A 26,138-nucleotide genomic window follows, 5' to 3' on the forward strand; every position below is an offset into this window, starting at 1 on the left:
CACTGAATTAGGCTCATCGTACAGCAATCCGAGCGCCAGGAAAAACGCATCGACACTACTCAATGCAGGGTCTCCTGGCGCAAGAGAAAATGCCCAGTCTTGAGGGTCGCTGCGCAAAAAAGAAATAATAATCAAAACCTGTTGAATAGGATTACCAGAAGAATGAGGTTTCAAGGCCAGAAATAGCTTACAATTATTTTTGAAACTTAGAAACTTAGTTCTATCTCCAAAAAACAAATCAGGAATAGGAATTCTTGGTTCTAACATAGATTTCTGATCAATAGTATTTTGAATTTTTTGTACATTTATAACGAGATTATCCATTGAAGAGCACAGACCCTGAATATCCATGTCCACACCTGTGTCCAGAATCACCCAAATGTCTAGGGGAAAAAAAAAAGTGAACACAGAGCAGAAAAAAAAAAAAAAAAATGATGTCAGAACTTTTTCTTTCCCTCTATTGAGAATCATTAGTTTTGGCTCCTTGTACTGTTATGTTTGCTAATGACAGGTGTTATGAAGGCAATCCAGAAACACAGTGTGCTTAGCGATCAGAGCGCACACAGTGATCTGACAAATACCCAAAAATACAAGAACGAGCTCTGAGACGTGGAAACTCTGTAGACTGCACACCTGATCCTATCCTAAACACAACTAAAAGCGGCTGTGGATTGCGCCTAACAACTACCTAGGCAACTCGGCACAGCCTAAGAAACTAGCTAGCCTGAAGATAGAAAAATAGGCCTGACTTGCCCCAGAGAAATTCCCCAAAGGAAAAGGCAGCCCCCCACATATAATGACTGTGAGTAAGATGAAAAGACAAAACGTAGGGATGAAATAGATTCAGCAAAGTGGGGCCCGATATTCTAGGACAGAGCGAGGACAGTAAAGCGAACTTTGCAGTCTACAAAAAACCCTAAAGCAAAACCACGCAAAGGGGGCAAAAAAAAACCACCGTGCCGAACTAACGGCACGGCGGTACACCCTTTGCGTCTCAGAGCTTCCAGCAAAACAAAAGACAAGCTGGACAGAAAAAAAGCAACAAAAAAGCAAAAAGCACTTAGCTATACAGAGCAGCAGGTCACAGGAACAATCAGGAGAAGCTCAGATCCAACACTGAAACATTGACAAGGAGCAAGGATAGCAGCATCAGGCGGAGTTAAGTAATGAAGCAGTTAACGAGCTCACCAGAACACCTGAGGGAGGAAGCTCAGAAGCTGCAGTACCACTTGTGACCACAGGAGTGAATTCAGCCACAGAATTCACAACAGGATACATTGCGTCTAATTGGAAAAATTAACATACACGGTGCCAATATTTTCTAGATGACCATAAAGGCGACTTTATGATAAAGGCCGGAGTTCGGCCGAAACGTTAACTGTCGCCTCACTAATCATCACAAATAAAATTTATCCGCTTGAAAGCATACCTTTCTACTGAGTGCAGTGATTCTATATCTGACTTATAAACTGTAGTGAAACACTTGGGGGCTCAAAGTTCTCACAACATATCTAGATAAGTTCCTTGGGGGGTCTAGTTTCCAATATGGGGTCATTTGTGGGGGGTTTCTACTGTTTAGGTACATTAGGGGATCTGCAAACGCAATGTGACGCCTGCAGACCATTCCTTCTAAGTCTGCATTCCAAATGGCGCTCCTTCCCTTCCAAGCCCTCCCATGCGCCCAAACGGTGGTTCCTCCCCACATATGGGGTATCAGCGTACTCAGGACAAATTGGACAACAACTTTTGGGGTCCAATTTCTTCTCTTACCCTTGGGAAAATAAAAAATTGGGGATGAAAAGATAATTTTTGTGAAAAAATATGATTTTTTATTTTTACGGTTCTGCATTATAAACTTCTGTGAAGCACTTGGTGGGTCAAAGTGCTCACCTCACTTCTAGATAAGTTCCTTAGGGGGTCTACTTTCCAAAATGGTGTCAATTGTGGGGGGTTTCAATGTTTAGGCACATCAGGGGCTCCCCAAACGCAACATGGAGTCCCATCTCAATTCCTGTCAATTTTGCATTGAAAAGTCAAATTGCGCTCCTTCGCTTCCGAGCTCTGTTATGCGCCCAAAGAGTGGTTTACCCCCACATATGGGATATCGGTGTACTCAGGACAAATTGTACAACAACGTTTGGGGTCCATTTTCTCCTGTAACCCTTGGTAAAATAAAACAAATTGGAGCTGAAATCAAAAATTTTGTGAAAAAAAGTTAAATGTTCATTTTTATTTAAACATTCCCAAAATTCCTGTGAAGCACCAGAAGGGTTAATAAACGTCTTGAATATGGTTTTGAGCACCTTGAGGGGTGCAGTTTTTTACAATGGTGTCACACTTGGGTATTTTCTAACATATAGACCCCTCAAAATGACTTCAAATGAGATGTGGTCCCTAAAAAAAAATGGTGTTGTAAAAATGAGAAATTGCTGGTCAACTTTCAACCCTTATAACTCCCTAACAAACAAAAAAATTGGTTCCAAAATTGTGCTGATGTAAAGTAGACATGTGGGAAATGTTACTTATTAAGTATTTTGTGTGACATATCTCTGTGATTTAATTGCATAAAAATTCAAAGTTGGAAAATTGCGAAATTTTCAAAATTTTTGCCAAATTTCAATTTTTTTCACAAATAAACGCAGGTAATATCAAAGAAATTTTACCACTATCATGAAGTACAATATGTCACGAGAAAACATTGTCAGAATCTCTGGGATTTGTTGAAGCATTCTAGAGTTATAACCTCATAAAGGGACAGTGGTCAGAATTGTAAAAATTGGCCCGGTCATTAACGTGCAAACCACCCTTGGGGGTAAAGGGGTTAACAAAGTTTGGAATTTTTTTTTCACCACTTAAATAAAAAAGAGCCTAGACGTGTTTGGTGTGTATGAACTCGTAATGACCTTGGGAATCATAATGGCAGATCAGTTTTACCATTTAATGAACCTAGTTAAAAAGCCAAACAAAAAACAAGTGTCGGATTTCCCTTTTTTGCAATTTCGACGACATGATAAATCCAATGATGTCGTTCAAAAGTACAACTCGTCCCACAAAAAACAAGCCCTCACATGGCCATATTGACGGAAAAATAAAAAAGTTATGGCTCTGGGAAGGAGGGGAGCGAAAAATGAAAATGCAAAATCAAAAGTACCTCTGGTCGTTAAGGGGTTAAATTGTGACACATATGTTGATGAATTGTGCATAAAAATAAAGATTTTCTTTTTTTTTTATCCCTTACCTTTTCATAATTCTTTAAAATGTCACACGTTCGTCTTCAACTGTGCAAAAATAAAATTAAATAGATTTTGCACTCCCATTAGGGAACTGAGTACAGTTGCTGAGATTATGCGTGGCTAATAAACATGTCATCAGGCTGACGAACATTTCAGCATAAGCCTGAAGAAGGCTTATGCTGGAACGCGCCTCCGGGCTTGGCGCAATTTCACCAGGAGCACATTGACATGGGTAACATTTACTTCTTCTATCATCTTGATTCACTTTGAAATGTTTATTTGACGCATTTAATAAACTGATGGAATGATTTATTGTACCTTGCATCCTTATGATGTGCTGCTATTTACTCCATGGTCAGCATATAATTGCATGCAAATTCATCTTGTCTCCTATATGTGTCTCTGCCACCCTCTAATTTCGTCGATGAGCCCACATCTTTTCCGGCACATGACAGCTGACATATGCCCCTAACAGCCGCAGGTGGAATCGCGATTCACCCGCAGCTGTTAGCATGCTAAATGCCACTGTCAAACTCCGACAGTGGCATTTAACATGCACGCACTGGAAGCGCGTAATTACCTCCACATGACCGCCGGTCGCCGATGGGTTGGCATGACAACCCGTGGTCAGCAGGAGACCCCTGTGGTTGTCATAGCCGGATAGCTATGAGCGCCGCCCAGCGGTTGGCGCTCATAGCAAGTGAGCATATCTGCTATATAGATCAAGGCTGCAGCACAAGCGATCAGTTGAATACAGCTTCTAGTCTCCCATGTGGACTATTGAAGCAAGTAAAAAAAAAATGTTTTTAATAATATTTAAAAAAAATAAATAAATGTTCAAATCACCCCCCTTTCACCCCATTTAAAATAAAACAATTAAAAAAAATAAAATATTTGGTATCGCCGCATTCAGAATCGCTCAATCTATCAATATAAAAAAGGAATTAATCCAATTCAAAAGAACAACTCGTCCCGCAAAAAAACAAGCCCTCAGATGGCCATATTGACGGAAAGTAAAAAAGTTATGGCTCTGGGAAGGAGGGGAGCGAAAAATGAAAATGCAAAATCAAAAGTACCTCTGGTCGTTAAGGGGTTAAATTGTTCCAAATGTGAAGAAGGGGAGCAAAAAAGGGAAGCGCAAATACAAAAATACCCCTGGTCCTTAAGGGGTTAATATTAAATCTTGTAACTTTCACACTGACCACTGGGGCTTTTATGGCAATAACCTCCTTTTGTTTAAGGAAACTACGCATGTACATAGCAACAATCGTTAGACTCCAGCTATATCTTTTGTATGGAAGTGTTTTATGTACCTGTGCAAATGTTATTTTAAAGAAAGGGGTAGCAGTGTCAGCTGTGACATCTATTTTGAATGATGGTTCCTGTGTTATCAACTGTGTAATTTTGAAATTAGAAGTATACTGTTGTAATCTTCATTGTTTATGAATGAACTTGTAGGTGTGTGACGCCCCAGGGTCCAGGTTGTCACAGTGGCATTGCTTTCCTCATGGGGAGAGTGATGTCACGCTTGGAATCGATGGAAGATTCCTTTTAACAGGTAATTAGCACATACAACACCGTTCTGACTCCAGGCCAGAAGGGGGAGCTCTTCACCTGACTTCAGGGGAGCTGCTCTCTCTGGTCGGGAGGAGGAGTTTGCTGCTAGGCAGTTGCTAGGCAGTTGCTAGGCAGTTGGTGAGCGTTAGACAGTTGGTAGCAGACAGTGAAAGAGCACAGAAGGACTTAGGGTATGTGCACACGATGCGGAAAACGCTGCGGATCCACAGCTGCTGGTCCGCAGCAGTTTCCCATGAGTTTATATTACAATGTAAACCTATGGGAAACAAAAAACGCTGTGCACATGCTGCAGAAAAAAACGCATGGAAACGCAGCGGTTTACATTCCGCAGCATGTCACTTCTTTCTGCGGATTCCGCAGCGGTTTTACAGCTGCTCCTATAGAAAACCGCAGTTGTAAAACCGCAGTGAAATCCGCAAAAAAAACCACGGTAAATCCGCAATAAATCTGCAGCAAAAACGCAGCGTTTTTGCCCGGCAGATTTATCAAATTCGCTGTGGAAAAATCCGCAGTGGACCATTATACGTGTGCACATAGCCTTTGGAGCTAGAGGAGGGCTGCGACTGGACCTCTCTAAGCTGACCGCAGAAATCGGGCACCGGGAGCCCGCGGTCGTGAGGAACTACAGGTCTCACGGCAGAACCGAAGGGAGGGAAACTAAAAGGGACTTGCCCACATAATACCAGAGGTACAGCAGCAATCAGAGCCCGGAGTCACCGTGGACAGAGACCCCAAAGAGACGGCTCAAGTTGCCTACCGTGCAGGTACTGTCCCTGGACAGGGGAAGAAAGAGGACCTTGCTAGACAACTACAGGCAGCAAGGGACCACAGACCAGTGCATAGTGGACGGCTCCCAAACTGACCTGTCAAGGGGATTTCCACTTGTCTTCAGGCTGCCTGGACTCCATATATACCTGTTGCCAGTACCCTGGACTGAGGCTGCTAAACACCAGTAAACCAGGTAAAGACAGCAACCCTGTGTCCTCCAATTATTTGCGGCATTCACCATCCCTGCCAAACACAACGGGAGCCCTGGGGACTCCGCTTCACCTGTGGGAAGCGGCACCATCTTTGCTGCAGCACCATCGCCCCCAGAGGACCCCTTTAAGCAGAGTTGGTCACCTCTGACCGAGAACCACAGGTGGCGTCACGAACTTTCATTATTTCCACAACCCCTTTAAAGACCGTCCCTTTTACTTGGGCGCCCAGGGCCACGGGCCGGGTCGCTGCCACCGTGACCACCCCTTTAATTGCGACCGGACCCGGTACCGAGTACCCCACTGCCCTGACGGGCGACTCAGGTGTCTTTATGTAAAAGCCAAATATGGAGAAAATTAGAAAGATCAGAGAAAAGAACAAAGGGGCAGAATTTGACCAATAGTATGGGGCTTTACGAGAAAAAAACTTAATCCCATTTTTAAGAAATGATGAAAGTATCTTGACACAAGATAAGGATATATTTTGTAACAATCACAGAAATTGTTTTGAATTATGTCCAGTTTTTGATAGAAAAAAATGGAATTGAATGATTAAACCGTGATACTTATTTATTGTATGGTGGCTATTGCTATCCAGTGATAAAATTGGCTTGTCGCAGACACTGGGTTTTGTAAACTCTATTTGCCAGTCTTGGTAGTGGAGTGCCACCAATAGCGGTGAACTACATATCTGTAGTTGAGCCTGTGAGTTCAGGAACTAGTTTGTGAGGAGTTCAATACCGTGCATGGGGCTATCATACTGTGTGGGGTGGCTGTGAAGGCAGTTATGCCGTGGGGGAGAAGTGTAGGGACCGTCATGCTTTGAGGCAGTCAGATTATCCAAGCAATACTGCGTGTGGGAATTGTACTATGTTTGGGGGGCTGTGGGTTCCATCTGTTACGTCTGTCAGAAGGCACAGGCTCAAAAAGACAACCTTGGACAGACTAAAAACTGAAAACATTGCACGGCGTCACCTGCAAAGACAGCGCAGAGCCGCCCTGCGGCAGAAACATTGGCAAGAAGGGCAAGCACCAATGGAGATGTTGCACCATCATACTGTAAGAGGAACTGTGGGAGCATCATACTATGAAGTGAGTCTGGGCAGGATATTTTACCGTGTGGAGTATTATGTGGGGCATCATTCTGTATGTGTATGGGGGTGGCTGTGGAGCCCATCATCCTGTGTGAGAGGGCTACTGTAGAGGCCATCATACTGTGTGTTTGGCCATAATATTGTGCGGAGGGCTTCATATTGTGTGATGGGAGAGGCTGTGGGGGCCATCGCACTGTGTCAGGAGCTGTGGGGGCCATCGCACTATGTCAGGAGCTGTGGGGGCCATCTTACTGTGTCAGGAGCTGTGGAGGCCATCGTACTGTGTCAGGAGCTGTGGGGGCCATCGTACTGTATCAGGAGCTGTGGGGGCCATCGTACTGTGTCAGGAGCTGTGGGGGCCATCGTACTGTGTCAGGAGCTGTGAGGGCTATCGTACTCTGTCAGGAGCTATGGGGGCCATCGCACTCTGTCAGGAGCTGTGGGGGCCACCGTACTGAGTCAGGAGCTGTGGGGGCCATCGTACTGTGTCAGGAGCTGTGGGGGCCATCGTACTGTGTCAGGAGCTGTGAGGGCTATCGTACTGTGTCAGGAGCTGTGGGGGCCATCACACTGTGTCAGGAGCTGTGGGGGCCATCGCACTGTGTCAGGAGCTGTGGGGGCCATCGCACTGTGTCAGGAGCTGTGGGGGCCATCGCACTGTGTCAGGAGCTGTGGGGGCCATTGTACTGTGTCAGGAGCTGTGGGGGCTATCGTACTGTGTCAGGAGCTGTGGGGGCCATCGTACTGTGTCAGGAGCTGTGGGGGCCATCGTACTGTGTCAGGAGCTGTGGGGGCTATCGTACTGTGTCAGGAGCTGTGGGGGCCATCGCACTATGTCAGGAGCTGTGGGGGCCATCGCACTGTGTCAGGAGCTGTGGGGGCCATCGCACTGCGTCAGGAGCTGTGGGGGCCATCGTACTTTGTCAGGAGCTGTGGGGACTATCGTACTGTGTCAGGAGCTGTGGGGGCCATCGTACTGTGTCAGGAGCTGTGAGGGCTATCGTACTGTGTCAGGAGCTGTGGGGGCCATCGTACTGTGTCAGGAGCTGTGGGGGCCATCGTACTGTGTCAGGAGCTGTGAGGGCTATCGTACTGTGTCAGGAGCTGTGGGGGCCATCGTACTGTGTCAGGAGCTGTGGGGGCCATCGTACTGTGTCAGGAGCTGTGGGGGCTATCGTACTGTGTCAGGAGATGTGGGGGCCATCGTACTGTGTCAGGAGCTGTGAGGGCTATCGTACTGTGTCAGGAGCTGTGGGGGCCATCGTACTGTGTCAGGAGCTGTGGGGGCCATCGTAATGTGTCAGGAGCTGTGAGGGCTATCGTACTGTGTCAGGAGCTGTGGGGGCCATCGTAATGTGTCAGGTGCTGTGAGGGCTATCGTACTGTGTCAGGAGCTGTGGGGGCCATCGTACTGTGTCAGGAGCTGTGGGGGCCATTGCTCTGTGGAGGGGCAACATACTGTGGCGGTTTCTCTTATTCCAAAAGTGCATCTTGGTGTCATCCCTTCACCAATTAAGTTACTCATCCATCTCTGACAAACATTAAAAAAAATTGTTGCATTTTCATGTTGCATTTTCAGACTTGGCTGCCTTCTACTCTATGCCCCAGTTAGGATGCTCATGTGCCAAGTGTAGGCATTTTTGGCAGTGGACATGGGTCAGTGCAAGCACTCAGTGTCTGCACAGCCCCACACTCAGCAAGTTGTGTTGTGCTGTATTGTGCCACCTTTCTATCATTGTCAGCCATTAGCCATAAAGGCATTTTCCAGGAGTTTGAAACATTTGGATAACAGCAGGCAATGTGAAAACATAAAATAACCATCAACTCCTCTAACTTTGTATTTAGTATTTGTGCTATGGTGTCATTACGTTCTGGTTCTTGAGCAGATGGGTCATTCGTTTTAATGTTATGGATGATCAGTGTATATCAAATTGTCTGCTTAGGTAAATCTTTCTTGATTTCAAAATACTAATTAACAAGCTCTTGTTTGCTTAAATTTTCTTCTGATGTTAAACAATGAAGTCAGCTTGCAGCAAATTGTGCAGTTTGGTAATTACTTTTGCCTCTCTTGTTAACAAAGTAATTACCGTATGTTAATATTTTCATATACAGTATTATCCTTCTGAGCTATATGCTTGACTGTAAAGGTTTGACAAAAAAATGTTCATTAGTGTAATTTAATATTGTGTTCTATATTAACAACTAATTCCAAACTATAGTTGAAAAATGAGTCATTTTAGGTCTTGTCCATTTTTAATCTCCGTGTTCTATCCATGTTTTTCACGGCTAGAACACGTGCACATTATAGTCCATGGGGCTGTTTATATGTCCACATTGCTTTTGTGGAGCTTATGTGCATAGCGTGAGTGCGGATTAAAATTTGATTTACAATTCTAGAGCAATCACTAAGGCATAAGAAGGAGCTTTAAAGGGAACCTGTCACCCCGTTTTTTCAGTAGGAGATAAAAATACTGTTAAATAGGGCCTGAGCTGTGCATTACAATAGGGTATTTTTTGTCCCCCGATTCCCTACCTATGCTGCCGAAATACCTTACAAAAGTGGCCTTTTTCGCCTGTCAATCAGGCTGGTCAGGTCGGATGGGCGTGGTCACAGCGCTGTTTCTTCCCCCACATCTTGCTTATGTTCCCGTTGGTGGCGTAGTGCTTCTCGCATGCGCAAGTGCCGAATGCACTGCGCAGCTGTACAAAAAGAGCACGCTCGCCGCTATTCAGCGGTTTCTCGGTGGCCGCGGCCATCTTCCTGAGGCCGCGCGTGCGCAGATGGAGTCTCCTGCTTCCCAGGGCTTCAGGAAAACGGCCGCGGGGTGCCACGCGTGCGCAGATGGACATCGCGGCGGCCATTTTCCTGAAGCTGAGATTCGAACTCGGCTTCAGGAAAATGGCCGCCGCGATGTGGTGGCATTGCTATAGTGCCTTTCTTTCCGGAAAATTAAGTGTGCACAATCAAATGGCATGATAGTGGAGCATGTTTTACCTGTTAGTATTGATCGCCGTGGATGCAATGGCGTCCCTCCGCCCCGACACACGTTTCACTCTGCTTTTTCGGGAAGCGACTTTGGGGACTTTGAATACATCTCCCCTATAATTTAAAAGGATATGGACACTACATAAATGCATATACAACCCCTGGCAAACATTATGGAATCACCGGCCTTGGAGGATGTTCATTTAGTTGTTTAATTTTGTAGAAAAAAAGCAGATCACAGACGTGGCACAAAACTAAAGTCTTTTGAAATGGCAACTTTCTGGCTTTAAGAATCACTAAAAGAAATCAAGAACAAAAAATGTGGTAGGCAGTAATGGTTACTTTTTTAACCAAGCATAGGGAAAAAATTATGGAATCACTCAATTCTGAGGAAAAAATTATGGAATCATGAAAAACACCCCAACACATCACTAGTATTTTGTTGCACCACCTCTGGCTTTTATAACAGCTTGCAGTCTAGGAGGCATGGACTTAATGAGTGTCAAGCAGTACTCTTCATCAATCTGGCTCCAACTTTCTCCGATTGCTGTTTCCAGATCAGCTTTGCAGGTTGGAGCCTTGTCATGGACCATTTTCGTCAACTTCCACCAAAGATTTTCAATGTGATTGAGATCCAGACTATTTGCAGGCCATGACATTGACTTTATGTGTTGAATGTTTTCACAGTTTTTGCTCTATGGCAAGATGCATTACCATCTTGAAAAATGATTTCATCATCCTCAAACATCCTTTCAATTGATGAGATAAGAAAAGTATTCAAAATATCAACATAAACTTGTGCATTTATTGAAGATGTAATGACAGCCATCTCCCCAGTGCCTTTACCTGACATGCAGCCCCATATCATCAATGACTGTGGAAATTTGCATGTTCTCTTCAGGCAGTCATCTTTATAAATCTCATTGGAACGGCACCAAACAAAAGTTCCAGCATCATCACCTTGCCTAATGCAGATTCGTGATTCATCACTGAACATGACTTTCATCCAGTCATTGACAGTCCATGATTGCTTTTCCTTAGCCCATTGTAACCTTCTTTTTTTCTGTTTTGGTGTTAATGATGGCTTTTGTTTAGCGTTTCTGTATGTAAATCCCATTTCCTTTAGGCAGTTTTGGAGACATATTGCTTTAAGAATCCGGTCTTGACGCTTTGATGTCTTCCTTGGTCTACCAGCATGTTTGCGTTTAACAACCTTCCCATGTTGTTTGTATTTGGTCCAGATTTTAGACACAGCTGACTGTGAACAACCAACATCTTTTGCAACATTGCTTGATGATCTACCCTCTTATAAGAGTTTGATGATCCTCTCCTTTGTTTCAATTGACATTTCTCGTATTGGAGCCATGATTCATGGCAGTCCACTTGGTGCAACAGCTCGCCAAGGTGTGATCACTCATTTTTAGATGCAGACTAACGAGCAGATCTAATTTGATGCAGGTGTTAGTTTTGGGAATGAAAATTTACAGGGTGATTCCATAATTTTTTCCCTCATAATTTTTACCCTATGCTCGGTTACAAAAAGTAACCATTAGTGACTACCACATTTTTTGTTCTTGATTTCTTTACTCTTTCTTAGGGCTCATACTCACTTGCGAGAAACTCGGATGAGTCTCGCATGTTAATACCCGGCGCTGCTGCCGGCACTCAGATCGGAGCGTGTGGCCGCATAGGAAAACATGCAGCCGCGCGCTGCACTCCTGAGTGCTGGGTGCAGTGTCGGGTATTGCTGTGCGAGACTCATCCGAGTTTCTCGCAAGTGAGTATGAGCCCTTAAAGCTAGAAAGTTGCCATTTGAAATGACTTCAGTTTTGTGCCATGTCTGTGATCTGTTTTTTTTCTACAAAATTAAACAACTGAATGAACATCCTCCAAGACCGGTGATTCCATAATTTTTGCCACGTGTTTTATGTTGGCTAAGCATTTTTTTTGCAATAAGATCTCCTTGAAAATGTTGGGCTTTTTGGCGTCTACATCTTCTATATACCGTAGCAGACTGCACAATGAATTAAATTAAGTTACCATGATGAGTTTTTGGTGAGTTTTTGTTACTGGGTATCCTCGCTGCACAAAAAACGCAGTGTCTTACAGTTCCAGCAGAGGGGATGGGATCTATAGAAATATGCCGGTACACTAAGTTTTATGTGTGGATTTTCCCCATAGAATTCTATTAGGTGCAGAAAATCAGCAGGTAAAAAATGTATATATGTTTTTATATATTATAAAATATAGTGCATAATTGTCAGTCCACAGTGCATATTATATAGCACTGTGTACGTACAATTGCCCATTGTGTAGAAACAGAAAGTGTCTGGTCCCTGCATTTATAATTCTCCTCTTCAACTCCTGACCGGGCCTTCATATTCAGTTATGATCCCAACTGGGGTGTTTTTAGAGAGCGGCAGGCAGTCTGTGTCTGCTGATCAGCCTCCATGTTCATATTTCATCCTTGAATTTTTTTTTCCAGTTGGACGAAATGTGATTGCTGCAGTCATTCAAAACCCTGAGCCTGCTGGATGCCAAAGGAATGGACCTGAACAGGTCTGATTTCGTGGGGACTAGTAGGTAGTCCAGAGTGGTAGATCCAGGGCATCCGTAGTGATAGGACGCTGAACCGCTGAGCAGGTAGAGAGACTTGTTGATCAGGACTGTGGCCACAAGCTAGGCTGTGACGAAGTAAGGTGAAACAGTGTGCTTCACTTCATTGAGTAGACTACAGTGGAAGGAAACTGTGAAAGAAACGTCCACAAGACTTTATACCCGTTACCATGTTTGAACGGAAGTCTCCTTTATTAATCTGTGGAATACGTGGCCCTGGCCAGCCAATACCATTGTCTACTGGCGACCTGCATGGGTACAAGGCCCTCACAACACTAACACCCAGCTAGGACCCACAATTGTTTGTAATTTGCCGGGGTAACGGACACATGATACTCGCCTATGGCTACTACCCTGGGCACTGTTACACATGCACAACATGATTTGTTCCCTTTAAGAAGGTGATGTTCTGTAGTGGTCAACCACTTTACTGCTATAAGGCCAATTCAATCTATGATTTTCATTTTTAAACTTTAATATGCAACCAAATATTTATGTACCATCGTATTAGTCTATATACCAAAACGTATGCATGCCGTAGTTTAAAGGGAACCTGTCAGCAGGATTGTTCTCAGTAACCTACAGACAGTGTCAGATTGGTGGCGTTATACTGATTAATATGATAGCCGGTGATGAAATCCATTTTGTGGTTGTTGTTTAATCTTTATTTTCAGTTAATGATATGCTCGTGCTTCAGGGCAGCCTGTGGGGGTCTTTATGTGGTGCTCTGCTTAGGTGTTCATGTGTATGGCTTACGACAGGTCACTGATCCCTCAGTGACCTACCCCCTGTTTTACATAATGAATATTATAAAATATACATATATATATATATATGTATATATATATATATATATATACATATATATTTATATCTACCATATAATTGTCTAAGGGTCACTTCCGTCTTTCTGTCTGTCTTTCTGTCTGCCTGTCTGTCACGGAAATCCCGTGCAGTCAGTGCCCCCTCCATACTCCCCCCAGTCAGCGCCCACATAGCGTTAAAAGGACTGCCTTACACCGCGGCATAACGCGGTGTAAGGCAGTCCGTTAACGCTGCCATTAACCCTCTGTGTGACCAACTTTTTACTATTGATGCTGCCTATGCAGCATCAATAGTAAAAACCTATAATGTTAAAAATAATTTAAAAAATAAAAAAAATCATTATATACTCACCCTCCGACGGCCCCCGGATCCAGCCCAGGCCTTTCCCGCTCCTCGCGCGCCGGTCACAATAATGCATTGCATTATGACCGGAGATGATGTAGCGGTCTCGTGAGACCGTTACATCATCACGTGTTATTGCCGCTTGGGACCAGAGCGGCGCGCGAGGAGCGGGAAAGGCCTGGGATGGATCCGGGGCCGTCGGATGGTGAGGATATAACTATTTTTTATTCTAATTCTTTTTTTAACAGGGATATGGTGCCCACATTGCTATATACTGCGTGGGCTGTGTTATATGGGCAGTGTTATAGACTGCATTGGCTGTGTTATATAGTACGTCGGCTGTGCAATATAATACGTGGCTGTGCTATATACTACGTGGACTGTGCAATATACTACGTGGCTGTGCAATATACTTCGTGGCTGTGCAATATACTACTTGGCTGTGCTATATACTATGTGGGACTAATTGGGCTGTGTTATATACTGAATGGGCTGTGTTATATACTACGTCGCTGTGCAATATACTACGTGGGCTGTGTAATATATTACGTGGCTGTAATATACTGCGTGGGCTGTGCTATATACTGCGTGGGCTGTGTTATATACTGCGTCGGCTGTGCAATATACTACGTGGCTGTGCTACTGTATATACTACGTGGGCTGTGTAATATACTACGTGGCTGTGTTATATACTATATGGGCTGTGCTATATTCTATGTGGACTGTGCAATATACTATGTGGCTGTGCAATATACTGCATGGCTGTGCTATATACTACGTGGCTGAGCAATATACTACGTGGCTGTGCAATATACTACGTGGCTGTGCTGCATACTACTTGGCTGTGCTATATACTATGTGGGACTATGTGGCTGTGTTATATACTGCATGGGCCGTGTTAAATACTACGTTGCTGTGCTATATACTACATGGGCTGTGTAATATACTGCGTGGGCTGTGCAATATACTACGTGGCTGTGCTATATACTACGTGGCTGTGCAATATACTACGTGGCTGTGCAATATACTACGTGGGCTGTGTAATATACTACGTGGCTGTGTTACATACTACGTGGGCTGTGCTATATACTACGTGGACTATGCAATATACTGTGTGGCTGTGCAATATACTACGTGGCTGTGCAATATACTGCATGGCTGTGCTATATACTACGTGGCTGAGCAATATACTACGTGGCTGTGCAATATACTATGTGGCTGTGCTGTATACTACTTGGCTGTGCTATATACTATGTGGGACTATGTGGCTGTGTTATATACAGTGTTATATACTGCATGGGCCGTGTTAAATACTACGTTGCTGTGCTATATACTGCATGGGCTGTGCAATATACTACGTGGCTGTGCTATATACTACGTGGCTGTGCAATATACTACGTGGCTGTGCAATATACTACGTGGGCTGTGCAATATACTACGTGGCTGTGCAATATACTATGTGGCTGTGCTGTATACTACTTGGCTGTGCTATATACTATGTGGGACTGCGTGGCTGTGTTATATACTGCATGGGCTGTGTTATATACTACGTCGCTGTGATATATACTACGTGGGCTGTGTTATATACTGTGTGGGCTGTGCATTATACTACGTGGCTGTGCTGTATACTATGTGACTGTGCAATATGCTACGTAGCTGTGCTATATACTACGTGGCTGTGCAATATACTACGTGGGCTGTGCAATATACTACGTGGGCTGTGCTACATACTACGTAGCTGTGCAATATACTACGTGGGCTGTGTTATATACTACATGGCTGTGTTATACACTACGTGGGCTGTGTTATACACTACGTGGGGTGTGTTATATACTGTGTGGGCTGTCATATACTACGTTGCTGTGCTATATACTATGTGGGCTGTGTAATATACAACGTGGCTGTGCTATATACTACGTGGGGTGTGCAATATACTACGTGGGCTGTGCTACATACTAAGTGGCTGTGCAATATACTACGTGGGCTGTGTTATATACTACGTGGCTGTGTTATACACTACGTGGGCTGTGTTATACACAACGTGGGCTGTGTTATATACTGCGTGGGCTGTTATATACTACGTGAGCTGTATTATATACTACGTGGCTGTGCTATATACTACGCGGCTGTGCAATATACTACGTGGCCGGCTGCGAACAATCAGTGACAGGCGCACTCCGGCCGCGAATTGGCGCGGCATTTGATCCACGCTTTGCTATTTGTTCGCATCCAGCCAGCTGAATTCTGTATATTCATTGTATTATTCTAAAATATTCATAAATAAACTACATACATATTCTAGAATACCCGATGCGTTAGAATCGGGCCACCATCTAGTATATATATATATTTTGAAAAAAACCTTCTGCAGGCAGGTGCCGGCGGTGGCGCCTGCGCGGCAGCATGATCGCATATACTGTATAATATGTATGTAATCCTCTTTTTTCATGTTATCCATAAATTCCTAAAAAAAAAAATCAGTTTGAAAATAGCAGTGCAGTAGCAGCTGTCATCGATCCTCTGATGATTATTGCCATCACTATTATGTAGCTTATTTGCACTATTTGGCTTGTTTTGCAGTTTGAGAGGCTGAATCTTGCTCTTCAAAGATCAATTGCAAGACATAAGACAAAATATACAACCAACAGGTAAGCTACAATTTTTTATGGTTGTTTTCTGTATCGATTTCATATAGCACTAGAGGAATTTTAGGCTTTAGTGTCAATGTTCAGGCCTTCGCCGTGCATCTGCTGTTCTCTAGTGTTTTTGTCGCAGACAGCTGGGATAAAAATAGTCCTGTGTAAGTCCTCTTAATTCTCCGAATGATGACCTGTCTTTTAAACCCATCTGAGCTAAAACTAATCATATTAAAAAGGGGCCAGCATGCTGAGTGCTTGCAATATTTTACAGCTGCTTCAACATTCACCATTCTCTATGAGCATTATTGCAGATCTAATGAAATGAATATGAATAATAAGGAACATGTTGGAATTTTTTTGTATTTCTGTAACGAAGAGATCAATGTGATATGTGAAGAGTGAAAACCATTGTTTTACTTCCTTTTTTTGGTATGTGTATATTATATACATATGTGTATATACAGTAGATCACAAAAGTGAGTACACCCCTCACATTTTTGTAAATATTTTATTTTATCTTTGCATGGGTCAACACTGAAGATATGACACTTCGATACAATGTAAGGTAGTCAGTGTACAGCTGGTATAACAGTGTAAGTTTGGTGTGCTGTGTAAATAATGCAGCACACAGCCATTAATATCTAAACTGCTGGCAACAAAAGTGAGTACACCCCTAAGTATAAATGGCTAAATTGTGCACAAACTGTAAATATTTTGTGTGGCCACCATTATTTTCAAGCACTACCTTAACTGTCTTGGGCTTGGAGTTCACTAGAGATTCACAGGCTACCATTGACGACATCACGGATTTGGTGAATCTTAGAGACCTTGTGATCCTCCACCATCCATTTGAGGATTTCCCACAGATGCTCAATAGGGATTAAATCTTGGCCAGTCCTACACCTTTACCCTCAGTTTCTTTAGCAAAACAGTGGTCATCTTGGTGGTGTGTCTGGTGTGTAATCATTTTGGGATACTGCCTTTCGGCCCAGTTTCCAAAGGAAGGGGATCATGTCCTGCTTCAGTATGTCACAGTGTATGTCGTCATTCAATGAACTGTAGCTCCCCACAGCATCACTCATGCAGCCCAAAACCATTACACTCCCACCACCATGCTTGACTGTAGGCAAGACACACTTGTCTTTGTACTCCTGACCTGACTGCCACCACAAACGCTTGATACCATCTGAATCAAATAATTTTATCTTGGTCTCATCAGACCACAGGACTTGGTTCCAGGAATCCTTGTCCTTCATCTGCTTGTCTTCACCAAACTGTTTGTGGGCTTTCTTGTGCATCTTCTTTAGAAGAGGCTTCCTTCTGAGACAGCAGCCATGCAGTCCAATTTGATGCAGTGTGGGCAGCGTATGGTCTGAGCACTGATAGGCAGAGCCCCCACCCCTGTAATCTCTGCAGCATTGCTGGCAGCACTCATACATCTATTTTGAAAAGAGAACCTCTGGATATGACGCGGAGCATGTACACTCAATGTCTTTGGTCGACCATGGCGAGGCCAGTTCTGAGTGGAACCTATCATGATAATCCGTTGTATGGTCTTAGCCACCGTGCTGCAGCTCAGTTTCAGGGTGTTGGAAATCTTCTTATAGTCTAGACCATCTTTATATAGAGCAAAAACTATTTTTTTCAGATCCTCACAGAGGATGCCGTGAGGTGCCATCTTGAACTTCCAGTGACCAGTGTGAGAGACTTTGAGAGCGATAACACCAAATTTAACTCCACATTCACAACTGAGACCTTGTAACACTAACAAGTCACATGATATCGGGGAGGGAAAATGGCTAATTCAGCACAATTTGCCCATTTTGACTTATGGATGTACTCGCTTTTATTACCAGCGGTTTAGATATTAATGCCTGTGTGTTGAGTTATTTAGAGGGCACACCACATTTACACTGTTAAACAAGCTGTACACCGACTACCTTACATTGTATCAGAGTGTCATATCTTCAGTGTTGTGTCATGAAAAAATATAATAAAATATTTACAAAAATGTGTGGGGTGTACTCACTTTTGCGATATACTGTGTAAACATTGCAGTGTACTCTTTGAATATAATCTTGAATGAATTTATTAGGAAACTAGTAGTGATGAGGGAATATACTCGTTACTCGAGATTTCTCGAGCATGCTCTGGGGTCCTCCGAGTATTTTTTAGTGCTTGGAAATTTAGTTTTTCTTGCCGCAGCTGAATGATTTACATCTGTTAGCCAGCATAAGTACATGTGGGGGTTGCCTGGTGGCTAGGGAATCTCCACATGTACTTATGCTGGCTAACAGATGTAAATCATTCAGCTGCGGCAAGAAAAACTAAATTTCCAAGCACTAAAAAATACTCGGAGGACACCCGAACGTGCTCGGGAAATCTCAAGTAACGAGTATATTCGCGTATCACTAGAAACTACTTTTTTGGGTGTACAAAATATGCATATATCCCATTGAAAATGTTGATTCTGAAAGAAAACTCTTGAATGCTGAGCACGGTAATTATCTATCTATCTATCTATCTATCTATCTATCTATCTATCTATCTATCTATCTACCTATCTATCTATAAATCTATCTATCCATCCAATGTGTGTATATATATATACACATACATATACTATATACTGGTGAAGTCTCCCTTTCCCATTTTATGTGGCATACGGGAAAATTAAAAAGCCCAGCAGTCCTGTTTTCTATTAGGTGACTAACAAAGCAGTCTGCCTACAGTTTCACACCGATGGCCACATCTTTGACGTTATCACACAAGCAAAATGAAGGTGCCAGGAAAAACTGATGCAAGATGATGAGTTAGATAGCTGACCGAATTAGAGCACTGTTCAGAGATCGAGATACATAAGTGTCAGTTTCTCGAAGAACACGTTGATCATTTTATAGATAAATGTTGTTATAAAAGCAATTGAACTTTGTAACAAAGGCAATAAAAATAGCATGCGGGTGTCTGTGCTGTGCTTGGGACAAGTAAGAAATGTCCAGTTTCTTTACAATCATTTAATCAGATAGCCACCTGCATACATGTTTTATGTTGTTTACTCCTTTATTTATTGAGATGCTGGTATTTATACCTAGAATTTCTGCAGCAAATATTCTCAAACATTTATGTATATGTTAGATATACAAGTGCTTCTCAATATCACCAAAAAGCTATTTTTGTGAGAAGCACCTGTATAAACCCACCTTTATAATAAGTGTCATTGCTTTAGTTTAATTTTCAGCTAATTTATTGAGCTCGTTCCTAGTTTCCTCATTTACCAGTATGATACATTTGTCAATATACATCACTGTCTTTAAAGGGGTAATTCCATCTCCGAGATCCTATCCCAATATGTAGTAGGTGTAATACAAATATTATCAACTACCTCCAATTAGAAATGCAGTATGGTTTTTCTGATTCCCTATGTCTCTTTTCGTATGTGCAGGCATTGCAGGACCTTAGGTATCCATGGTTACGACCACCGATATAGTGAGTTAGATAGCTAGTTGCTTGTGGTCGTAACCATGGATACCTAAGGTCCTGCAATGCCAGCACATGCGAAAAGAGACACAGCGAATCACAAAAAACTATACAGACCCCTTTTTGAAAAAGCAGACCGCGAAACGTGCGTCAGGGGGGCTGCGTGTGGAACTTGGAAAGACATCCATACACGATGGGTAAGCTGCTTGGTACTTATGAATGGTAATATCTTTGCACTGTGGCACTTTAACTAATAATTTAACTATGGGAGATTGTGGCATTTGTCACATGAAATCCTTATACTAGTGATCTTGTACTAGCAGCCCCAGGGATGTGATATATACTTTTCTTTCTGTTTCGCCGCTACCATCTGTTTCCTCCTCACTTTATCCTGTGCTATATATGTATTTACTGATGTAATGTTTTCAGAATATTGTTGATTAATAAAAAACATATATTTTTAAATATGTGTATTGGGATCTATATACTCGGTTTTTTTGTTTTATCTACACCAGCAGATGACATGGCTCCCCAAACCATCAGTTATTGTGGAAACTTCACACTAGACCTTAAGGAGCTTGGATTGTGTGCCTCTCCACCCTTCCTCCAGACTCTGGGACCTTGATTTCCAAGGTCTAGTGTGAAGTATCCACAATCAGTGATGGTTTCGGGAGCCACCTAAATGTCACTGCCAGTCTCTCATAGCAACATTTAAGTAGTGCGATCTGTGATCAGTGTCCATTCCAATGTCAATGCAATCATGGGGTACCAAAGGGTTATCATTGTAGTGCGAGCCTATATCTATATAAAGGGGTTGTCCAACCCCTTTTTGAGTTAAATGTTTGGCCCCGACAAAGTAAAAAAACCTATCCTCCCCTCCCGTGCTGGCGATGTTCTAGTGGTGTCAGCACTCAGGGTCCCGGAGCTTGTGTGCGGTGTTGTGACACGTTGTGTCCGGTGCCCAGTCAGCACTGGCGTCATTGTCTCCGCCTTCGTAGAAATTGAACATGAAGAGGAAATCCAGCCTACAGCTGTTCCCTGACTTCCTCTTCATGTTCAATCCATATGAAGGCGGAGGCAATGACGCCAGTGTTGATTGGGCATCGAACACCATGTGTGACATCGCACGAGTGCTCAGGGACCGGGAGTGCTGACATTTTTTAATTTCATAGGAAATCGATGTATTACAGTATATAGTACAAGCAATTGCACAATTAAATTCCCATAGGGGGACTAAAATAAATAAGAAGCATTAGGGTATGTGCACACGCTGCGGAAAACGCTGAGGATCCGCAGCAGTTTCCCATGAGTTTACAGTTCAATGTAAACCTATGGGAAACCAAAAACGCTGTGCACATGCTGCGGAAAAAACGCACGGAAAAGCAGCGGTTTACATTCCGCAGCATGTCACTTCTTTCTGCGGATTCCACAGCGGTTTTACAGCTGCTCCTATAGAAAACCGCAGTTGTAAAACCGCAGTGAAATGCGCAGAAAAACCACAGTAAATCTGAGATAAATCTGCAGGCAAAAACACAGCGATTTATCAAATCTGCTGCGGAAAAATCTGCAGTGGCGAAGAATACGTGTGCACATACCCTTAAACAGAGTTTCTGGAAATTCTTAAATAAAATAAAACATAAGTTTTTGAATCACTCCACTTTTCTCAATGAAGAAATTTATAAACAAATAACATTTGGTATCACCGCATCTGTAAAAGTACGTTTGCTACCCTCCACCACATCTTTCACAATATAAATAACACCACAAAAAAAAAAGCTACGCAAGTTTGATATTGCCGAAATTTCATTGCTAGGAGAAAAATATTACCAGATTATTTTTACTGCACTATCAACACCATAAAAACAAAACACAGTAGCAAAATTGTATGATTTTACCCATTTCCATCCCACATCAATTTTTTTTTCTTTTGTTCAGTATAACTGCAACTTTTCCCACACAAAAATACATAACATACCTCAAATGGCTATGTTGATGGAAAATTGAAAATGTTATTGCTCTTGAAAGAAGGGAAAGAAAAGACAAACAAACGTGCAAAAATTCACTGAGTTGGGAATGGGCAAATTAGCCTATAAATGGTGTCTTTGATGTTTAAAAGGACAGTTTTATGTATTCCACTTATTATTTTTCTATTACTTTTTATCTTAAATAACATAAAAAATGCCACAAAAACATAGTATTCTTTTTCTAAAGATGAGTGAGACATGGCAGTTTGTGAAAAGAAATACAAGGATGCGTCACAAGGAGTTACAGAATCAGCCAAGAGTTGAATACACAATATAAATGAACAATTCCAAACTAAATATCAATTACTGTTACTTGTGAAACAATACAATAGAATAGCTTGGCACAGTCGTGTTTAGATTTGTCATGTGTTCATTGTACTGAATGTAATTACATCTTATTGTTCTGTCTGCAGATCTACTTGTGTTACTTTCAAGCTGCCTGCTTTACCAGTGTGTGCAAAAGCTGCTGAGAGAGATGATTTTGAGAAAATTGTTCTAGACCAATCAAGTGCTGCAGGTATTATTTTTTTATTCACTTTCTGAAGACAAAATTTAGCTATAGTCATTAGACATTGCAATGTGGCTTATGAATGGTGAAGGGTGCGGGATGTAGCAAGTAGTACAGTTTCTGCTTGACTTTACTAACTGTAATCTAACTAGTTGCAACTACACATTTGCCTCTAATTTGTATTGATTTTCGTATATACTGTATTTTTCGGATTACAACACGCACTTTTTTTCCCCCAAATTTGGGGGGAAAATGGGGGTGCGTCTTATAATGTGTATACACTTTACCGGTACCGTTGCTGCAGGCTGGGATGAGGGGGCGCTCGGCGGTGCTGCGGGTGTCCGACGGTGCTGTGCGGGGGTCTCCGTTGCTGCTCGGGGGTCTCCGGTGCTGCATGGTGGTCTCCGGTGCTGCGGGGGGGGGGCTCTGCCAACATTTTGTGAAAGACCAGAGCCTCCCGCCGCAGTTCCATGGTTTCCTGTGCGGTGGACTCTGGGAAAATGGCCGCCAGGGGGCAGTGCATGCGCAGATGGAGATCTCGGCACCAAGATCTTAGGAGACAAAATTTCAGCGCATAGGAAACCATGAAAGTGCGGGGGACTCTGGCCTTTCACAAAATGTCATCAGAGCCCCCCCCCCCGCAGCATCGAAGACACCCGCAACAGCAGCGGAGACCCCCGCAGTGGCACCAGAGACCCCCAAAGCGGAGCGCCGCACATCGGAACACCCCTCTCATCCCAGCCTGCGGCCTGCTGCATCATCCCACTCCTGCCTCCTCCAGCACAGACCCCGCTTCACCGCAGCCACCACCCCCAGTAAGCAATAAGACACATGGATTATAAGAAGCACCACCATTTTATTTAAAAAAACAAACTTCTTATTTTTCTCCTCAAAATTTGGGGTGCGTTTTATAATCTGGCACATCGTATAATCTGAAAAATATGGTAATCTCCAGTGTGCGTTGTTTGATTTCATTGGAGAACAGTATCAGATACAGGGGCATGTGCTGAATTATTAAGAGGAACCTGTCACCAGCAAACATGCAAATAACCTGCAGATATGGGGTTAATCTGCAGAGTAATTAACCTGCCTGATGCTGGCACGTAGAGAAAATGAACTTTTATCTCCCCGGCAGCATTCAGTTTCCCAGGTCTCTTCTACACGTTCTTAAAGTTGGTGCATACTGGTCCGCTCACTTGGGTATGTATACAGCTTTTTCTTCAACTCTACCCAAAAATTGTCGATTGAGTTGAGGTCTGGGGACTGTGGGGGTCAATCCAGCACCTCTACTTCATTGTCATTGAACCATTTATTCACCAATCTCGACTTATTCTTTGGGTCGTTGTCCTGCTGGAACGCTATTTTGTCCTTTTCATACTCATAGTACTCGAGTGTACCAAGTAACTCGTCTAGTAGGATACTCGCATATAGCTTAGCATTGAGACCACCATTGATCCTGGTCAAGTACCCAATGCCTTTTACTGTAAAACAACCCTATATTTCCTCCACCAAACTTGACAGTTCCTTCAATTTCTCGATCTGTTAGCATATTTTTACCTTGTATCTTCCATACCTATTTGCACCAATCAGAGCCTAGTGTATTGACTTTTGTCTCATCGCTCAAAATCACCCATCTCCAATCTTATACTGTCCACTTTTTGTACATTTTTGCAAACTCAAGCTTTCGCTCTTATGCCGATATTGAAGTTCAAGGCTTCTTCACCTATTTTCGGGCCATCATTCCAGCCTCGCACGGAGCTTGCATGGACATCTGTGATCTCACTATTACGAAGCATACGAGCCACCTCCACTGTTGTGTCAGAACTGATAGACCTTGTGATGAGCCGACTTGTTACCTAGACGTCCACCTCTTGGCTTTGAAGGGATGGTCAGACTTCATTTGATATTCTTCCAACTGTCACGGCACTCACAGATGATGTAGCTTGGCAATTTTCTTGGCTGAGTTACCACTATCGATGAGCTGGGTGATGCTGTTTCTCTTTTCTTGGGAAAGTTTGTTCATTGCTGCCTCTTGATTTCACTTGGGAATCAAGCTAATAACACACTGAGCTATTAGGGAATGTGAGAACATGTTGCAATTTTCTAGTACACAGGAAGAAAAAGATTTTTCCACTACCAGGCGTAAAACAGTAAAAAAGCAGTGCAATGACAAGACTCTGCATCACTAATCATATGCTAATTATAAGTTTAAAACATTATTACCGTATATACTCGAGTATAAGCCGAGATTTTCAGCCCATTTTTTGGGTCTGAAAGTCCCCCTCTCGGCTTATACTCGAGTCATACCCCGGTTGTCGGCAGTGAAGGGGGAGCGGCAGCTGTCTAATTATCTCACCTGCTCCTGGCGCGGTCCCTGCACGTCCCTGGTTCCTCGGCGCCGCAGCTTCTTCCTGTATTGAGCGGTCACCATTACTGCTCATTACAGTAATGAATATGCGGATTCACCCCTATGGGAGGTGGAACCACATATTCATTATTGTAATGAGCGGTACCATGTGACCGCTCACTACAGGAAGAAGCTGCGGCGCCGAGGAACCAGGGACGTGCAGGGACCACACCAGGAGCAGGGTGGAGCCGCATGTTCATTACTGTAATGAGCAGTAATGGTGACCGCTCAATACAGGAAGAAGCTGCGGCGCCGGGGAACCAGGGACTGCGCCAGCAGCAGGTGAGTATAATGGGGAGGGGAGCGCTGCGCTGGGCGCCGCTCCGTCTTCAGCGTCTTCTGCAGTGACGCTCAGGTCAGAGGGCGCGGTGATGTGGTTAGTGCACGCCCTCTGCCTGAACGTCAGTGCAGAAGATGCTGAAGACGGAGCGGCATCGGATCGAGGAAAGGTGAATATTGCAAGTGCCGGGGGCCTGAGCGACGAGAGGTGAGTATGTGATTTTTTTTTTATCACAGCAACAGCAAATGGGGCAAGTGTCTATATGGAGCATCTTATGGGGCCATAATTAACGTTTGTGCAGCACTGTATGGGGCAAGTGTCTATATGGAGTATCTTATGGGGCCATAATTAACGTTTGTGCAGCACTGTATGGGGCAAGTGTCTATATGGAGTATCTTATGGGGCCATAATTAACGTTTGTGCAGCATTGTATGGGGCATGTGTCTATGTGGAGCATCTTATGGGGCCATAATCAACGTTTGTGCAGCACCATATGGGGCAAATGTATATATGGAGCATCTTTTGGGGCCATTATTAACCTTTATGCAGGATTATATGGGGCATATTTTAATATGGAGCATCTTATGGGGCCCATCAAAAAACTGTATGGGGCATTATATAGGGCGTATTTTGTATGAAGCATCTTATGGGGCCCATCATAAACTTTATGGAGCATTATATGGGGCTCTTGATTCAATATCAATATTCAAAAACACTTAACCTACTGATGTCTCAATTAATTTTACTTTTATTAATATCTATTTTTACTTTTGACATTTACCGGTAGCTGCTGCATTTTCCACCCTAGGCTTATACTCGAGTCATTAAGTTTTCCCAGTTTTTTGTGGCAAAATTAAGGGGGTCGGCTTATACTCGGGTCGGCTTATACTCGAGTATATACGGTACCTTTTGCTCGTCAGTGTACCAAGAAAATGCCAGGCTAGCTGTGGTTTTCTCAGGCAAAATCAATCGGCTGACCACTGTAGGGGTTACATTCTGAAAGGATTTGTCTCTCATTTCTACCATTGTTGATACTGAATATTGTCCCAAAATTTTAACCACTTTGACTTTTCTTGATTCAATCTAAATGTCCAGTATGTTGAAATTTGCAAGTTTGCCTAGGCTATATGCCGGCACACTGGAGCTAAGGAA

At 43.3% G+C, this 26,138-nt stretch overlaps 1 protein-coding gene across 1 annotated transcript in view; it reads left to right on the plus strand.

Annotated features, from left to right (window-relative positions):
• Positions 1-26,138, plus strand: part of GUCY1A1 (guanylate cyclase 1 soluble subunit alpha 1) — a 103,643-nt gene that overhangs the window by 14,528 nt on the left and 62,977 nt on the right. The window contains exons 2-3 of the mRNA XM_069744117.1: positions 16,232-16,299; positions 22,205-22,308. Coding sequence (XP_069600218.1) covers positions 16,232-16,299; positions 22,205-22,308 — 172 coding nt within the window. The remainder of the gene's footprint in view (positions 1-16,231; positions 16,300-22,204; positions 22,309-26,138) is intronic.

The sequence above is a fragment of the Ranitomeya imitator genome, chromosome 1 (genome assembly GCF_032444005.1).
Source record: "Ranitomeya imitator isolate aRanImi1 chromosome 1, aRanImi1.pri, whole genome shotgun sequence".
NCBI classification, from domain to species: domain Eukaryota; kingdom Metazoa; phylum Chordata; class Amphibia; order Anura; family Dendrobatidae; genus Ranitomeya; species Ranitomeya imitator.